The sequence below is a fragment of the Pseudopipra pipra genome, chromosome 1, assembly GCF_036250125.1.
Source record: "Pseudopipra pipra isolate bDixPip1 chromosome 1, bDixPip1.hap1, whole genome shotgun sequence".
Taxonomy (NCBI): domain Eukaryota; kingdom Metazoa; phylum Chordata; class Aves; order Passeriformes; family Pipridae; genus Pseudopipra; species Pseudopipra pipra.
Window position 1 is genome coordinate 9,056,750 of NC_087549.1, and position 19,874 is coordinate 9,076,623.

The following is a 19,874-nucleotide window of genomic DNA, read 5'->3' on the forward strand; positions in this document are numbered from 1 at the left end:
ACCACAAATATTTTCTGTCTCTTTCATACATTTATGCTTAGGAACATCATTGTCTTAGAATAAAGATTCTGGGGGACTGTTACTACTGTGTGTCAGGGCTGCCAGAACCTCGCCAGGACCACGCACACTGCTGTGTTGAAATGGGGCTCAGCATGATCAAAACTATCAGGTAATGCTTTTTTTCCCCATTCTTCCCAAATCATTGTTTCTGCCAATGTCCTGAACTTCTTCCCTGAGAATGCTATTACTAGACAAGTAATTCTTATGTTGGATCAGAAACCTTAGGATTGTCACTGTGAAAAGGGCAGGACTTTTTTGACCCGTGTAGTGCATGGGATCAGTTACTGAATTGTTTTATTAACCTGTGCTGCTTTAGAGATGTAACAAAATAGCTGTGTGTGCATTGCAAGTGAGAGGTTTCACAGTTCTTGACAGTTCTCATTTTGTACTGTTGTCTTTATCAAGAGGAGTTTGAGGAGGAGGAATTGCTTCCTATAATCCCTTTAATAAAATTAAACAACAATATCAAAACAAAATAGACAGCTGTGGCTATCCTTTAGCCTGGAAACTAACTCATAGACAAACTCATAAGCACTGAGATTTGCCAGATGAGCAAATTTTACCTGTTAAATTAGGTTGGTGCTTAAATCCACAAGCACTGGAAGTGTTTTAATTAAGGGATGTGTTCTCATCATGTAAATATAATTATGTTGCTGATAGATTATTGTATTTTGATGCAATTATACTTAATAATAACCATGTTTCAGTAGTCCATGTGTAGAGCTTGTCCAGTGAGTTACCATGACAGTGGCTGACATCTAATGCTCCGAGAAAGGTTTTCTCCATCTTTTTAATCCTTGTAATTTTTTATTGGTATAACATGTCAAAGTTCTTCAGTTTCTCATATCCAAATAATTTTTCATTCGCTGTTTTTTTATAAAACAGTGTAACCTAACACAAGTATTCGCTTTTTTCTGTGGCTATATTGCTGTCCAATCTCTTTATCTGCTTCTTTTCCAGACTGCTTTGCCCCTTTAATCTGAGTCTGTCTTATGACATACATCAGACAGTTAATGCATACTGCAGCTACATTACTGAACTCTTAATAGAGAAAGAATTTTACAAAAATTAATTAATGGAAAAATCTAACTGAATAATGGTTATGCAACAATGATATCTAAGAAGGCTGGATTCAATTATCGCAGACTAAATATTGCACAAAGTAATCAATATTTTGCTTCTGGAATCCCCACAGTGAAAGTGAAACGAATTAGAGAACACAGTGATGAGAAAAAATGTTAAAATTTCTTGGAGACACATATCAAAACTTTTGTATTTGCTTGGTAATACCACCTGCAACCAACCCATTGTAAATCCTTTTCCTTCTAAGACATTAAATTTCTCTGAATCTCCTTACACATGTGCAATGAAGTCTATAACACCTTGTGCCCTTTCATGAATCAGGTCGTGAAGGCAGTAATCCAGTAGAAATGATGGTCTATTTTTAGTATCTTAAATGTCAGCTATAGTCAGTCGGAGCCATAAAACCAAAGTCCATTGGGGCTTGGGTCGTCCATCCCAGACTAATTCAATTCAGATGTCCTCCAATTTGTTTGATAATCCCAGTATCTGAATTTCTGTCTATTCAATGAGCATGATTCTTTCCCCAGGCTTTTCTGGGCAAAGTATAGGAGTCAGAGTATAGGAGTTCAGAGTATAGGAGTCCTATGTTACTGATCCTAATGTGTGCTTATATAGTTGACAGGGAGGACCAATCCTGCCATGGAATATTAGAAATACTTAAGTCCACATTTCTGAGAGAATTTGGAATTACCTACAGTCTATTATTTAGAATTAAAGAAGTAAATGTCTTTCTTAGTTAAGATGAAAAAAATCCTCTTTAGAAAACTGAGCTTTTATGATATTCGTCCCTATGGAATTTTATCGTATTTAAAACCTGCTGGAAATGACATTTTGATGATTATAAAATTTTTTATCTTCATCTGAACTTTTTACAAAATAAATATTTTGTATGTCTAAAATAATAGGAAGACGATTCAAATTATGAGAAACCACCCTTCAGATTCAACATCTTCATTGAATTTATACAGACAAACATTTCTCTCCACTGACAACAGGCAGTTGGTAACATTGTAGTGATCAGTACTAACACTTCTGATGAGGCAGTGCCCAAAAAACCTATGACCTCGGGGTATCATTGCCAAATATTCCTTCTAGTCTCCTTGATGACTTCACAGTCAAAGGGACTAGAACAAGAATGTCAAATCCATTCATTACACAACATGTAAAATAAATCTACATGGACAGGTTGTCTCACAAGGGACTTCTGAGTGTTTTCATTCAGCTTGCACCCATATATCTAAATTGTTAATTTATTGTTAATTGAGAGTCTACATCTTGATTTTATGCTCATACACTGAGGATCTAGACTTGAGTCTTGCAGCTCCACTTCTCTCTTTGAAAATGAACTGTTCAGAACTCAACAGAATAATCCAAGAAAGGTTATGATTTTCTCTGTAATGATTTTTTTGCATCACTGTGCCTTGTTAAAAATCTTACAAAAGAAAAGCTATTATTGCTATTCTAATCTGTCTTCTTATACTTTCCTCCCTTAACGGTTGAGAACAATTGAAAGACAACTTTCAACCATGGGAAGGTTCCATGAAATCTGATATTTACTCCAAAGTAAGGCAGCTTTGCTCCATTACATTTGAGCATGAGCAAAAATCCTAACTCCATCTGTCTTGCAAAACCCAACATCCTCTAAATGCTCATTAGCTTCAACTGGAAATGCAAATTAAAATAAAAATAATAAGGTCTTCGAGAGGGGTTCATTTGTTTAGCTGGTTCTAGTACCTTTTCACACACAGCACAACTCTCCTTGTATTTAATTTTATTGTATTAATGCCTGTCTGTACTGACAGCTGATAGAAATGAGATACTAGTGGAATGCTTAGTCATCAGATGATAATGTTTCATTTTCACAGTTATAACCCAAGCTAAGTGGGTGTCAGAGATAACACCACCTTCTCAAATGTCCTTATTCCTAAAATCTCTGTGACTGGGAGGAGAAGAGGGAGGTATGTTCTGTGAGGCTCAACTTCTCAAGGACTCGCCCTCACAGTATAAAAAGGGAAATCGCACAATACCTATAACAGTGGAAATTCAAACAAACCTTTGTGCTGGTATATTTGATTGGTAAATCAAGGAGTCCTGAGTGGTTTCATTTGTTGGATTATTTCCCACTAAAATACCAGCTCAAAGAGTAATTATTATGACAGAATAAATAGTCCCAGCATGCAATATAAACTAAATTCCAGAAATTAGATAACAGCTTGTCTTCATTAAAAGTCTGTAATTAACTACTAATATTAAGATGTATTCATGAGAGAGGGAAATAAAGGAAAACTAGAAAAAAAATCAAACCAAAACCCACAACCAAAAATACCTCAAGACACCACAATTATTTCAGATGATCTCACTGACTGACTTGCAGGTTTCCTGCCCCTTAGCATGAAAAAGCTGCTTTTAACTTCATCTGTTGAGTATTAACAAAAATCATGAAGTAATCAATGATTGTTAAAAGAGTTACCCAGGCAGTAAAATAGCCAGAAATTGTTTTCATATTCCATTCTTAGTAAATCATTATTTAATTATATAATTATATAATGATACAATTGATCCAGTTCTGGATTCCTTCCACAGATTATTTCTTCTATAATGTACAAGGCTCTGCCATGATACAACAAAGTCTGATTCCCAGAAGAGAGAATAAGTCTTCACAAAACCAAAACCTAATGCTTACCTTCATTTCTGTGTGGTGGTGGAAAGGGACATTGCAAGATATTCACAAGTTCAGCCTGCACTTTTCAGACAGTTCTCAGAGTGAATTGGTTTCACACCAGACTTGATCATATTGTCACCTCCACGTGTCTGTTTCAGCCACTGACTGAATGAAAAGAGCATGAGGACAGTTTGTCTTTCCCTGTTTTTTCTGTTGGATGCCTATGTGAACTGAACCAGGTAGAGATGAATAGTTTTATATACTTCTGGGATCGCTTTCCTTTGAATGTGCCACCAAATACCATCAAAGCTATATTTGCAAAATAGCATAGAATTATATATATATTTTATAACATAGTTTTCAAATGAGAAAGAAAAATTCTAATAATACTGTGTGTGGTCTCTTGTAATATACTATTTTCCTGCCTCTCAGAGCAGACTGACATAAGAAACAGGAATGTAGCAGTACTTTAACTCTGCCCATGTTGCTATAGCATCTATCTGAACTCAGAGCAAGTCAGTTATATATTAGTGATAAATCTGATGATATGAAACTTCTCTAGATAGTAGTTTCTGCTGACACTGGATTCCAGCTTTAATTCCAAGTTAAACTCACCCTGGAGCTATTTCAAACTGGCTTCTTGGGATAGCATCTCCCTTAAATTGTAAATTCAACCTGTCTAAAGTTCCCCTAAAAAGTGTTGCATCCCATAAATCATATTACTTGAGCTGTATTCTTTAAAGTGTTCAGTAGTTTAGTGCATCCTGCTATGTAGTTTTTTTAAAATAATGGATATCTCCTTCACAAGCATGACAAAGTTCTCAGAGTCCTACTGAGAAGGTTATTTAACTCAGTTCACCTACTACCCTCTCATGTCAGCACCAAAAAGCATTTTAGTTCATTTAGGAAAATTCCACAATTCTGTTGAGTCAAACCAAAAAATTCTCGATGTAACTGAACCTTATGATCATAGGACAGTTCGGTTTGGAGAGGTGTGGTGGGGGAAAACAGCTTTCCCCCTGAAGTTATAAAATGGTAAAACCCCAGGGGGTGGTAACCCTTGAGGTTTTACCCAATGAGCGCTTCTGCAAAATATAAACATATCACAAGCAGAACGGAAAAGAAGGTAGTTGTAGTTGTTTTTGAAGAAGTAGCCATGTTGCAGAGCCACGAGGAAGGGTCTCAGAGCCCCTTGGGACCTCTGGGCCCCCTCCCCCCCCAGCCCTGGCTGGGGGCTACAGGGACTTGGAACAGTGTTAGACTGGGATAAGTGCCTGTAGCTAGAAAGATGAAGGAGTTTTCTCCACCTTGAGTGGGCAGCAGGAGCAGCGGCAGAGACTGCAGTGAACAGAGGCTATGGCTGAAAGCCAACAGATAAGAACTGAACTGGAGAAGCAGCAGAAACAAGCATGCAGCTGAGCAGAGAGACACAGAGTTGTCTGAGAGACGAGAGCCAGCAGCAGAGAGAACTAGCTCAAACAGAGACAAAGTTGGGGTAAGAACTGAACCAAAAGACCCCAACTCCCTCTGAGACCTCCAAGAGAGAGGAGGAGGATGGACTCTTACTTGAAAGAGTCTTACAGTGCTACAGCACTCGCAGAAAAGAGCTGAAAAGCTCCAAAGGAATGCGGAGGGGGTGACCTTGTCCTGTCCCCCCCCCGCTTGAGACAGAGCACAGAGCTCTGCAAAGTGACTTGAATCCCCTGAAGATATGGACCGTCACAAAGACCCCTGTACTTCGTTGTTGATATGACCGTGGTGAGACGACCGAGTCCGGGTGAACGTAGCCCACGGAAGAGAAGACCCTCGCTTGGAGACGAGTGGCCGAGAGGGCTTGGATACCCCCCTCATGTGTACTGGCAAAGATCCAGCTACAGCTGCTGCAGGGAAGAGAGAGAGATAGACTGCTACTCTGAAGAGAATGCTGCTCTGAAAGTGGAAAAGATCTTTTCCTTCTTCCCTCCTGGACTTTTATCTGGAGGGGAGAAGAGATTTGATCCATTGTAAATACTTTTATGTCATGGTAGAGATAGCTAAGATTGTATATAATGTATTGTAGTATTTATTTGTACAGTCATTGTAATATATAATCCCTTTCCCCCATTTTGAGTCTCCTGTGGTGTCTGGAAAAACCATCTCACACTAGGCTGAGATGTGAGAGGGGGTTTGGACTAGGGAATTGGATTTTGGGGCTCTCAAACCATGACAAGAGGGCATCAGGAGTTCACCCTTCTGCTCAAAGCAGGGTCAGCTAAGACCCTTATTTATTTCAAGTAGAATACATAGACCTTCCTATTACATCTGCATGAGGATAACAGCAACTATGACTTGATGGGTGAATTAAACAGCCCCAGGGAACGTTTGCTGTGACTAAGAAAAAGTGGAAGAGACTGGCCAACTCCATTTTTCTGAAATCTTTTTGCTTCCAAAACCAGGCAGTTGCATCCAAACTATCTACTGGAAATGGTCTTCATCACGTGCAAAGTGTTGAATCTGGAAACAGGTTGTGAGAGAGTTTGTTGACCAGGAAAGAAACATTCTGGGGCTGATTTAAGTATCTCAAAGCATAGACAGAATCTTGCACAGTTAGACTGGTCAGCACAAACATAGCCAGTGCATCATTTTCTGAACCTGCAAAGTGTGAATTCCAGGGCATTCAGATTTTTGACAGCTACAGAAAAGGCTGAAAATCAGATTTCTGGCTTTCGTCTCACCTTTTATATTAGAAAAATCTCTGATTAACAGCACAAAAATCAAATACCTATCAAAGAATGATAGGTATTTGATTGAAAGAATATTTGATTGATTGAATGATGATCAGAAGGAAATGCCAAGATCCAATTAAAATCAATTACTTTTTTTTATCACTTTCTGGACTAAAATTAGATGAATGGCATGAATAGCATCAGTCACGGTTACCTCATCCTGGATAAGATGTTAAACCACTTGTGAACTAAACAGGGCTGCTTTATAGATCATCAATAATGCGTCTTCATGCATGCACTTTGTCAAAGTATTTGCAGAGAGCTGTAAAGTAGTTGAAACAAATACATTTTTTTTAATTAGAAGTTTCATTGACAGTTGAATAAATTTAAGAGAGAGAACTAAAAGATGTGGAACACCTGAGCTTATGCAAAATGAACTCTGTTCATTTTTTCAGTAGCTAGTACATGCTATTATTTATGAGAAGCTTTTTCCGAATGAATTAGAGCTACCACTATTGATGAAGGTGATCCAAGCTTTATTGATTCAAAGGTTTTAAGTGCTTTTTTCCTATAGTTATAATAAACGAGACCTCCTAAACTAGGTGGTAGTCTGGCTATTAGGGAGTTGGATCTGACCATGATGAAGTCCCCTTCTTTACATAATTCAGAAATCTGTTTTACCCCATACCACTCTGAATTTTAAAGAAAAAGAATACTTATAATTCCATGTCTTTTTACATATTAATCCCCTCACATTTAAACTACAACCACTTATTCTTTCTTCAGTTTAATACCTTACAACAAAAGGTTAACTGTTAAACAGTTTTTCAACAGCTCTGCTCTTTCTTACGTTGCAAATAATAAAGTAATATGAGCCATACTAGATCAGTCTTGTGCTTTGATTCAATCCTGGACAAGGCTTTTTAAATATATCTCAGACTGCCTTTGGCTCCATGCAGGCAGGTCCCCTCATGCAATTAGTTTCCCATCTATCAACATGAGAGCACATTGCTGTGCAGGACGAGTCAGAGGAGGATCCAAAGACAGGGCCCTGCAGCCTCACCAGCACTGCAGCAGAGAAACAGAATGTCCCTCAGCCAAAGACTGGAGGCAGGGAGCCAAATCCACAGTCAGCTGATGAAGAGCTGAGATCTAATATCACCTGAGCAGCACACAGAAAGAGTTGCTGTGAAACTGTGAAAGACAAGAGATAAGGCAAGGGGGATAGGACCTTGATTGATGTCTCTTAAACACTGATAAGCTTGGGACATTAACACCTCTCTAAGCCTGTTTCACAGTTTGACCATCATCTTGGTAAAGAAATGTTTCCTAATGTCCAGGCTGAACCTCCACTGATGCAGCTTTGGACCATTCCCCTGTATTCTATCACTGATTCTAGTGAGAAACATTCAGCACCTCCCTTTCCCCTTCCCCTCCTCAGAAAGCTGTAGAGAGCAATGAGGTCCCCCCTCAGGGTCCCGTTCTCCAAACTAGACAAGCCCAGAGCCCTCAAGCGCTCCTCACAGGATGTGCCTTCCAGCCCTGTGACCAGCTTTGTTGTGCTCCTTGGGATGCATTCAAGGGCCTTCACATCCTTCTTAACAGGTGGGTCCCAGCACTGCACAGAGGGCTCCAGGTGAGGCCACACCAACACTGAACACAGTGGAATAATCCTCTCTTTTGTCCAGCTGGTCATGCTGCGTTTTGATGCACCCCAGGATGGGGTTTGCCCTCTGGGCTGCCAGGGCACACTGCTGGCTCCTGTTGAGCTGCTGCCAGATCCCTTTCTGCAGGGCTGATCTCCAGTCACTGCTCCCTCAGTTTACATTCGTGCCCAGTGTTACTCCATCAGGCATTTGGACTTGCTAAATTCCATACCATTGATGATTGCCCAGTGCTAGTATTTGTCCAATGTTAAACACTAATGTTTATTGCAATTAAATGCTTTATTACTTAAAACATAAATTGGTAAAATAGAGTGTGTGTCTATATATGCGTAGGGAAAGATTACATAAATATATGCTATTAAAACATTTTATTAAACATAAGGTCCTCTTACTGAGTGCATTTTTCAATGAAAAGCTTCTTGCTCAATTCCCATAGATACAGTTAGCTTTTATTTCAAGATAAGGAAATCAGACATAAAACAAGAAATAATTATCTTAGTCTTAACAAAAGAAAAAGGCAGGCTGGGGAAATAATCATGTAGGGAGTTGTGTGATAATTCCTCTGACAGTTATGAGTGTTAGCTTAGGTATTTTTGTACAATATAAAAATTCTTCAAAACAGATTACAAATCACAGTGGTCTCACTTCTCTTAGCTGTTCTTACAACACTTAAAGTGTTTCAGTGTGGAGGAGTTGTTCCACATCCCATCTTCCAGAGACAGCTGTTTGTTTGTTTCATTTTGATATTTCAAGCCCTCTAGCTTGCAAAGCAATAAAGAAATTTGTAAATGAATATTACGAACTCGAAGGATTAGAACAGAGATAAATTCCATCTCAAAGCTTCTTTTTTATTATTTTATGGTCAACTTTTTAAAATATTCTTTTAGATATCTGAAATACGTGGACTTCCTATGGAAGTGTTGTTGGAATGGATTGTGTTGTAGGCAAACAAATGCCCTGGGACTTATCATATACCTGCCTTTCTCCAAGCTTTCATAATATTCAGGAAAGGGAAATAAAGATGAATTTCTTATTTTCAATTCTTCACAGTTTTATAGAACTTGTTTCGCTCCATTTTAGAACTCTCTTTTTTGTTTTTTTCCCCTTACAAACTGAACTGATGCTCCTTTGCAACAATGAAAGGCCCAATATTGAATGCAGTAAGCAATTTACCCTTTTCTCCTCTAGAGAAAATCTATCAAGGTCATGACTGAGGTATCTGAGGCAGTGGCAGTTAGCTTCAGAGCTGTGAAATAGAGCTATTTATTCTTTGTCTGCTCTGTGGTGTGATCTTGCTGTGCTTTTGTTGACTTCAGTGACCACAGAACTGAGAGTCTCTACAAAGAAACAGCAGCTTTGTTTGTAGAGCAACAGTAGCAGCATGATTTTATTACCCTCAGCACACTCTTCAAATATTAATGAACACGAACTCTAACACTATTTCTGGTGCAAATAATTATTGTCACACAGACAGAATTGGAAAAGTGGTGTTTTTGTCATCCCAGTGGATACAGCTCAATTATTTTAGTTGTGAACTTCCCAAGGTGATAGAATCACAGAATCACTAAGGTTGGAAAAGACCTCTGGGATCATCTAGTCCAGCCTTCAACCCAATACCACCATGCACACTAAACCCTATTACAAAATGCCTACTCGTTCTTTGAACACTTCCAGGGATCATTATTCCACCACTTCCCTGAGAAGCTTGTTCTAATGCTGAACCCTCTTTCAGGGAAGAATTTTTTCCCAATACCCAACCTGAACTTTCCCTGGCACATCTTGAGGCCATTTCCCCTTTGCTAGTTTCCTGGGAGAAGAGGTTGACTCCAAAGAGCCCAACCATTGTTGTCGAGCCCAAACATTAACCTGATGGTGTCTGTCACTGATGTGCTGATATATCTCAATACAGATTTGGAAGAATTATTCCTGGGTCTAAGACACCAATTAAAGTGCCTGTGGCTGTGTACAATATCTGTGATCTCATATCAGAAGAGGAAGATACTATTTTAACACAGTAACATTCCCTTTATAATATTATAATATTTCAACATATTAGTTGAAAACAGTGCTGTGACAAAGTCCCTCTTCTGAGACTGTTAACAAATATGCCCACGTGTGTTTACTTTTGAGAGGTGAAATGGTCTTTGCCATCACACAGAATGGAAGAAATTGATTTTAAACTTACACTGTTATCACAACAGAGCAAACGGTATTCTGGTCAAATCTACTAAAAATAATTAAACTTTGCACAAAAAGTAACTCTGGAAAATTCCAATCAATAAAATAATATTTTTGAAAATTTGAAAATAATTCAAAAACTACAGTAGGTAATAAAAACATACAGAGATTTCATGAAAATAGTTTTCATACTGTTCTTGAATTGTCTTTTATAATTCCAAGCTAAAGGATTTAATAAGTCCAACAAAATACTTTCACTCAGGCAACTTTTTGTCTCCCTATCTTTCTCTCTCTATCTGACCAGGATAATAAGTGTGCCACTGAGCCATTCATGCAATTAAGTGCTTAATGATAAACTGGCTTTTAGAGCCATTTTATCTCTACCTGTACTTTGCTACCTAGAAAGTTCTCTCTTCATTTTACAGGCTAGGCTGCACTTTACAACAAATTGATATAATTTTACATCATACCCTTTTCTAAAAGATGTGGAAAACTGTGGCATATACTCTCATATGGTCTTTTTTCTTTCTTTTTGTGTTTTGTTAAACAGATATGTAAGGTCGAGAACGAAGCATGACATTGACATGAGAATAGGGATACACTCGGGATCGGTTCTGTGTGGAGTGCTGGGCCTGCGGAAGTGGCAGTTTGATGTCTGGTCATGGGATGTGGATATCGCAAACAAACTCGAGTCAGGTGGAATTCCTGGGTAAGACAAGGTGTATTTCCCACAGTCAGAAAACATTGCCAACACATTACACCGTTAACCTTGCCAACAGATTAACTGTTTCATGTTATTTCATCAACTATGACCTATAATCAAAAAAGGTAGAAATGGTCAGCTTGCAGAGGCATTTGGAAAGACAGGACAAAAATATTTATTTTTCTTTGCCAACCTTGATTTTCTTAAAAAGATCAATTTTTGTTTTCAGCCCATATAATACTCAGAGGTAGCCCAAATTTCCCACTTAGGAGTTGACCATGAGGTTTTCCAGGATTCATTCTCTCATCCTTTGCATTGAAATGCTATTATGAGGCACAAGGCTATAATTTCTTTTATCTCATAATGCACAAAGTGTGTGAAGAATTATGTGTTCATAGGTCAATATGCTAGTAACAAGTTATTATGAACAGCAGGCTCTCCAGGTAGTCTTTTAAATAATTTGATGCTTTAGTAGATGTTTTGAGACATTTCTCAACCTGTCTTTATGTGAAAATGTATGGTTTTCCATTGAGCTGCCTGGTTTTTCTGTGTCTGAGTGTCTGATGCAGATGATTCACCTGGAAGTTGAATGTATTTCTGCCTGACATGGTCTATATATCACACTAGTTTGGAAGGTGCAAATCCTAAATCTGAAGCAATAGTAGTGATTGCAGAAATCTTCTGTTCGTTTTCAGTTCCACTTTCCATTGATGAAAGATGTAGAAAAATATCACCTATACAATTCAATTTTTAGCCATGGAATTTAGAAGTAATAGCAGCAAACAGCTTTATGTGGAAAAAGTCTAAGTGATGCTGTCACCTTGAATGACAGAGATTTTAAGTCATCAAAACTGAGTCATGTGCTCTACTCCCTACACACACATCAGGATCTGTCAAAGCTGTCATGTTCCCAGGAAGTTGGAAGGAAATTTGCTTCATATTTTGCAAATGCAGGCCCCTTCCACAGTTCTATATAGTAAACCTTTACATTAATATATATTCTTGGAATCAGCAGAAAATGAAACACTACACGTTCTGAGAACAACTTCTGTACTCTGCATATGCCACTGGTGCATAAAATTTCCAAAAAAAATTTCATTGCCTGCTGCTTATCCCACTTGGTAGCCCTAGATGACTAAGGTGCTGCTTTGTTAACATGAGCAGACAAATCATCTAAGTTTCACTATCTGCACCTGCGAAAAGCATAGTCTGTTGCTGTTAACGTGTGCAAGTTGTATGGCTATTAATGAATAACCCAGAAAATGCACAATCTTGCTGTAGATGAGATACCTGGCTGGGTTTCAGTCTATCAGAGCAGAGTGATTTCCACTCCTGGGTATCAGTGTGTCAGCACAACAAAGCCTGTATGTGACAGCAGTCCACGAAGTCCCTTAGAATAGTGGTTTACATCAGAGTTTCCGAGTGCACAGAGCAGATTTAATAGAGCACTTAAGTTCATTTCAGCCTCTCTTTACTTCTTCCTGCTGCCAACATTCAAATGCCCCTGCTTGTCATAATACCAAGGTCATTCCCATTCCCAGAGCTGCTTCACCAGAAACACTTCCCTGGGGTTATGACCGGTCCTTCTCCCACAGTGTGAAACAAGAGCAAAGATGAACCACAGCCCTTTCCTGAGGGCATAGTCGAGGGAGGCAGCTCAGGATGGGGAAGATACTTCACTGAGTCTGGGAGCATAAAAGAAGGGGCTCAGCTCTTTCCCTCAATGGCTGCATGTCACCCTGAGACCTCCTGGGCATGGGTGATGTGGGGAGAGATTGCTCCTGATGAAGCAGCATAAGCCAGCAGCTCAGCTACCACGGGAGAAGGCAATTATGAGCACTGAAAAAAAGCAGTCATTTCTGTTTTTCTGAGAGGAAAAAAAAGTGTCCACAGCACCTGAGAAGGAAACCATATAAGATCCTACGGTGTTATTTCAGTGACATTTTTCTACCAGGATCCTGTCTTCTGATAGTCTTTGCCTGGTGTATGAAGATATTCATCTATGGTATTGAGTTACATAAAACCTAATAAATAATTTTCCAGGATGTTTCGATGACATGTATCATCTAACACTTTGGGCCTGATATGCTTTCCACAGTAGGACAGTCTATAATCTTTGACTTCAATACTCAGGTTCCCTGTGTACTGTATTTGTCTAAAATTAGAAAGATGTCTGTCCACTACACATTTTAAGTTTTTTAAGCAAGCAATGCAAAAGGTGAAACCAGAAAATACTTTTTTAATCTACCAACTATTTATTAATATTTGGTCCATTTAAGGATATTGCATCAATACCTATCTCCACACTCTGTTTAAAGCTGCTATCATTTCCATTAAAAAATCCATACTTCAGGGCTGTATAATATAACCCTCCCAAATTATATTAGTTGAAATTAAGCACAAAGATAGTCACCTTGGCAACTAATGTATCACTTTCTTTTTTTGTTGTTTTGTTTTGTTTTTTTTCTTTAATTTTATGTTAGTACTTAAATCAATTTAATCTATTTGGATTTCTAAGAGATAGGAAATGTTTTGTCTTTCTGAGAGGTTTTATACTCTGCCTTTAAAGTCCAGGCCAAAAGTTGCTTGTATTTGAGAAACATTTTTAGTTGGTTTTATTGTAGTTTTACTGATATTTGACTACAAAATACTACTTATCTCTGTGGTCATTATAACAGCATGATTTCAGAGAGAGAAATATGTACAAGACCTGGGAAAAACAAGGGAAGCTGAGACAGGTTAAAAATTGGTTGGGATACAAAGTTTTGATCTTTTAACTAGATACTGATATTTAATGCTCCACATAAACACTCCTGGCAGCTTCACACTGCTTAAAGACAATCAGCACTTTATTTTCTGAAAATACATGCACATCATACATGCACTTATAGACTATAGTCTTTTACTCCATCGGTATGAATTTAACCCTGTAATAGCATCCTTTAAGTTCCAGAAGGAAGTTACCAAGGGGCATGCTAACACCATTTCCTTCACAGGAGATAAACCAAAGTCTGGTGCCTCAGAAAAGCACCTCAGTGTGTGTCATAAAGGAGCGATCAAGAATTTTAGCTGACTCTGAATTTTAGGAATCTATATGCAAGTCTGTATTTCAGAAAGTACCATGCACACAAAGTTTAAAGAATGAGCCAGTTTAAAGGTCACTGCAACTATTTGCTTGAGTTAGATAAATGTCTAATGAGCAACTCCTACTGCATTTATGATGCAGCATTGTGAAGTATAGCATGGCTGTCCATGTTCATGTGCTTTAGAGGTGTCTACAATTTATCCTACATGTATGAACTTGAAGATTTCTCAAAAATAGAAACAAGAAAGCCTCCACCAGATTTAGTTGGAAGACATCCAAATTCCTACCATGTTGTTGCAAAATCTGAGCTCTTAAATTCAACTTCACTTTTGCCAAAGCTTTTTGAGTTCATTGCTTAATCTCTTAACAGAAATTATTACCACACTTGCCTTTGTATAATTTTCCTATTTCCCTAATTTACCGCAGGTGCAATCACATCACTAATTTCAATGTCTAAGCTACCTCAGGTAACAGAAGGAAATTAAAGAGCATCACATAAATTGGTCTAATGCATACCATATATTTTTCTTTCACCATAGGAAGTGCCAATTTTTGTTTACTCTGAATACCATTTTACTCAGGAAGGTCTCCCTTTAAAAAATTACTGTGAGTAAAGGTGTCAAGTATGAATGTCAAAGGGCTTTTTCCTGTGACAGGACTTTGTCCATTCATGAGATCCTATTGATGTGAACATGTCTTTAGAGTACTTGCCCCCAAATGAAGTTCCTGGTTTTGAACACATTATTTTAATTTTCTTCATAGAAAACATGGTATACAATAGAATCCCTTCTATTTATCCACGATGTTAAACACTGCGCAGAGTTCAAAAACTCCTTCTTACCTGTGTATACTAGAGCACAATCAGTATTTGCTACTCCTTATTTCACTTATGCAGGAGAATTCACATCTCCAAAGCCACTCTGGACTGCCTGAATGGGGATTATAAAGTTGAAGAAGGGCATGGCAAAGAGCGTAATGAATTCTTGAGAAAGCATAACATTGAGACTTATTTAATTAAACAACCTGAGGAGAGTCTATTGACTTTGCCTGAAGATATTGTGAAAGAGGCTGTCAGCTCCTCCGACAGGAGAAACAGTGGAGCTACGTTTACCGAAGGATCCTGGAGCCCTGAACTTCCATTTGATAACATAGTGGGAAAACAAAACGTAAGTCAGACTTCCTTTAATGTCATCAAGTATGAATGCATGCTTGAGTGCACTTTAATAATGGAGGCCTCAGAGGAGACAAATTCATCTTTAACTTTTATTCTAACATGTACTGTAAAAGCAGAGGATTAAACAAATTGTTTCAAGTCAATTCAATTGTTCTGAACTGGGGAAATGCCAGTGGACCAGAGGTTTTGGGCTTGTTTTTCTTTTCCGACTAAAATTAAATACCACACAGCTTAGTTTTAATTGAACCAGTCCATGAAAAAGTAAATTAAAAACAAAGCTAATGTTACTAAACTAGCTGGGACATTCTAGTCAAAGTGTATATCTCATTGTATGGTTTCACTGCACTGTTCTCAAGTAAAGGGATGAGGGAAACGATGCTTTGCCAAAATCATAGTATAAGTTATTAATATATGAGGGAAAGAAAAAGATCTACCTTTAAAAAGCATCTTCTGAAAACAGGTGTGCATTTTTCCACTTTTTTTCACAAAAAAACATTAAAACCTCATACTCTAAAACATAGTTAAGGTTCACTAACAGATGAATTAGTCTCTAATGTCATGTGTAGCTCAATAGAAATATGAGATAATAGCAACTGCTCCTGATCAGATCTTTTCCAAAAACACTGTGTGGCTAATTGCTAGCACCCTGGCAACCAGAAATTCTTGTACACTAATAAAAATCATTTTATGAAGTCTGCTTGGTTAGAAGAATTAAAGATGAAAAGGTTAAAATGCCCTCAGACTCCACTCTTTTTCACTGCACTTGAAAGATCGATAACTCTTTATGAAGCAAGGCCAGCTGAAGCTTTCTTCCATTTTCTTTGAGAGACCTGTAATGACATGATACATTCTTTCTTCTATTGCACAACCTTATTCCTACTTGTCTGAACTGTCTGTTGAACCTCAAGCATTGTTGTGTGGAGGTCTTGCTTTGTCAACTGTCTTCTGCTTCTTACAAATGTGCTCAGAAGTGATAAAATTTCACAATCAATCAGCCCATGGCAGTGTCTTCGTCTCTTCAAACTGAAATTGAGCATGGCATAGTTTATATAAAACACCCATTTTATATATGTTCTGTACATCTGTGTATCTGCATGTATGCTGCCATTTAGTATTCTCTGTATCTTGTTACCTGTCTCTATATTCTCCTTTCATTAGTAATAGAGGTATGGGTGCATGTTGCTGTGAATATCTCCTGATCTCTCTCTATTTCTTCTTCTTTCCCTTTAAGATATTCCAATTTCTGTAGTTCAAAAAAATCTATGTGGTGTAGGCTATCATTTCATTGATCGTTTTCTCATCTAAACATGACCTTGATGCTAACAAAGACAAGGAATGAAAGAAAGTACTAGTGTTTTTATTGAATTATTGAACAACTCCTGCACCATACTAGTAAAAAGGCCACAAAAATAATTGAAATAGGCATAGCTAAACAGTTGCTTTAAAGCATATTTTTGTCTCATGGCAATAAACAACCCATTTTTAGAGCAGTTTCTCACTGTTTTTTAAGAACATGGGTTTGTGTTGGAAATGGATGTAATTTTTTATAATACAGTTTTACAATAAGCTTTTGGTGGAGATAAGATTTTAAAAATCTGCTATTCCATGTATGATTCAATTGTTATGTAATTTTCAATTTACAGCTGAGAAAATAGAGTGTACTGCTCATAAATAATGTATTTCAGCTCAAAATTCAGATGATAGATTTAAATTATACTAGGATATAGTAGCTTTTTCCAGAGGTATGTCAGTCTTGGACAGAATAAGCATTTAATAACATTAATTATGCAGCTTAAAGGTCACTGTCAGCAGCAGGCTTTGAGAATCCTAGTAGCAGCAACCCAACAATGAATCACTTCTGTGTGTTTGAATATTTGCCAATAGCATTTAAATTATTTCTCTACCCCATGTAAGTTACAACAAATTTTGAGCAATGCTGATTACATGTATATTACTTTTAGCTGTAGTTATGTTAGGAAGCACGTGAAAAGGCAAAGTCTTTGTTGAGTTCTCATACCAAACTCAAATTCATCCCAATCCATGCTCATTACCTCAAACTCATTTTCTATGAGCAGCCTAAGTCAGTGTTGATATTGGAGAAGGGAACATTGAAGACATGTTGATATGAGTAAGGGACAGAATAACCACTTTTTATGTAGGCAGTCACAGATATTAACAAAAACTACATCTGTCCACAGCACGTTTAGCACCCTGTGCCCTGGTGAGGTGCCCTGGTGCTAATGGTGAGATAAACCAAGGGTGCAAGTGTCTTCTCTAAAATTCAGACATGACCAATATGGATGGATTTTTCTGTTATTGAAACAAGGGTCTGGGCATCTTTCTTAAAATAAGAAAGTTGGACAGAAGTTATTTTATGTCAAGAGAGTGAAGGCCTCCTCTAAAATGAATTAATTGTTGATAAAGTTGGATTTCTTCTGTGTGCCTTACAAAAAGAGTAGTTGAAAGCATAATATGATCAGTGTGAGTGGTGCTGGAGGCACCTGGTGGGCCTTTAATGATGTGAATTAGGAAATAAACCCATACATAGAATATCTTCTATAAGCACATTTTACTAGTGGTTGCAGTGAATCTTAACAGTTGTCACAAAAATTATACTAAAAGACTGCCAAAATGGCAGGCAAGTCTAAACAAAAGGGTGGCATTGCGAACAAAGACCTGGATTTGTGTGCCTACTGACTGTCCCAGGTGTTGATCCCTCACACAGCTCAGCTCCTACAAATAAGCATTTCATGCCACTCGTGGTGCTCTAGGCAGCCTAAAATGATCTGTATGAAAAGGAACCTATAAAAGACCCATAATCATCTGGACTACCAGTTAGAAGGCCAGGTAAGAGACTGATGTTCCAGATAGTGCTGAATACCTGTGCTGAGACATGCTGAGTAAGAGCTTGATTCAGCTTCTGGACTGTGGCTGCCTTTTGCAGCTTGAGACACCCCAGAGCACCCCAGCTGGTCCCCACCAATAGCACATTGTGTTCCTAAGTCTTGTGCTACATCTCCTGGCTCCTGACTGTTGTCCAGGGTATCCCAGGGCATCTCAGCTGACCACAGCATCTGGAGTGTATATTGGCAGTAATAGAAGTTTAGACAGTTTAGACACCTTCATTTAGGTGTCTTCCTTTTGAATTAAATCCTACCTGCATCCTGCATTTTAGATGTGACCTTGTATTTTCTTATTTCCCTCCAAAACCTGGTGTTTGCAGTATGAAAAAGAAGAATAATATGAAACCTTCCTAGAGTTTTCTAAATGGCATTGATTAAAAATTTCCCTTCCTGTTGAGAGCAGGATGCTTGGACTTGTTGCAGGAAAACTTTGCAGGAAGGAAGTAAAATCTAATCTAAACTGACACTTTAAAGTCTCTATAAAATATGCCTACTGTTGGAGTTTTATTATTTGTTTGCTTTCATTCATCCTCTTTCAGTCTCAGATGCAAGCTTGGCTAGGCTTTTCCCTAATAGAACCTTGTGTTTGTTCCTGCATGATGAATGGTTATTGTCAGCATCAGGAAACTTCAAAAGCCCATTGTGGAATTCACAACTGTATCTTCCATACAGCTGTTCACAAAAGCGTAGGAGAGGTAATAGGAACAACCAATATTTCTTTATGTTGACATGACACAGTCTTAAAAGATGCACAGCAAAGAGGGGTATACAGAGAAAAAATGCATTTAGAACATATTCTTGAGACAATAATTTGTATGGTATTTTTCATTGTTGTTATTACTAATTACAGGGAAGCAATTTTCTTAAGTAGGTGTATGGGTGCGAGGAATAGAAAACTCCATGAAACACAAATATGAATTTCCTTGTTATCTTCTGAAAATAAATGCAAGTTCAGAATCTATTTTTGCACTAATACCACAGGCACCATAGACATAGTAGTGATGTCATATTCATCTACCATGAATTCTAAAACACTTCATACAATCTGAAGACAAGACTTCCTATCAATCAAATCTTAAAATATAATTTGAAGCAAAATGTAGTTGTTTACTAGGATGAACTGAGATTATTTTTCTCAAAGTAAAACACGATGCCCAGCTAAAACATTAGGGACCTTCTCCACCCTCGTTTACAGTGAAGCAGAACTATGAGCTAATTCTGAGGAATCAATGTACACAACATCTGATGTGATCTCCTCCTTTAACAGTGACTTCAGGCCCACTTGTGCCATTTCAATCACTAAAAATTAATAAGAACTTTTAGCTCATTTTAAAAGAGATAGGAGAACCTAAACTAAAGTAGTGTGTGGTGTGTAATAATGTAGTATTTATCCATTTGACTCAATGGATTGTTTTCTCCAAGGTTAAGATATGGAGTCAGGCATATCTGAAACTTCAGTATGAGAAAAGTTTCCTTGGTACTGATTTTTTCTCCAAATGTTGATGATACTGATTTGCTAGATAGAAAAAGGGAAGATTTGAGTAGAGTGGTTTGCCAAACCTTCACAATTTAAGTCATTTACTAAGCAAACAGAAAAATTGTTTTTCACTTAAACAGAGAGAATATTTAAATCCTGATGCCCTTTTCTGCCTTA

At 37.8% G+C, this 19,874-nt stretch overlaps 1 protein-coding gene across 2 annotated transcripts in view; it reads left to right on the forward strand.

Annotated features, from left to right (window-relative positions):
• Positions 1–19,874, forward strand: part of ADCY8 (adenylate cyclase 8) — a 128,673-nt gene that overhangs the window by 63,548 nt on the left and 45,251 nt on the right. For both annotated transcript variants that reach the window (XM_064644684.1, XM_064644694.1), the window contains exons 5-7: positions 42–169; positions 10,906–11,064; positions 15,039–15,309. In XM_064644684.1, coding sequence (XP_064500754.1) covers positions 42–169; positions 10,906–11,064; positions 15,039–15,309 — 558 coding nt within the window. The remainder of the gene's footprint in view (positions 1–41; positions 170–10,905; positions 11,065–15,038; positions 15,310–19,874) is intronic.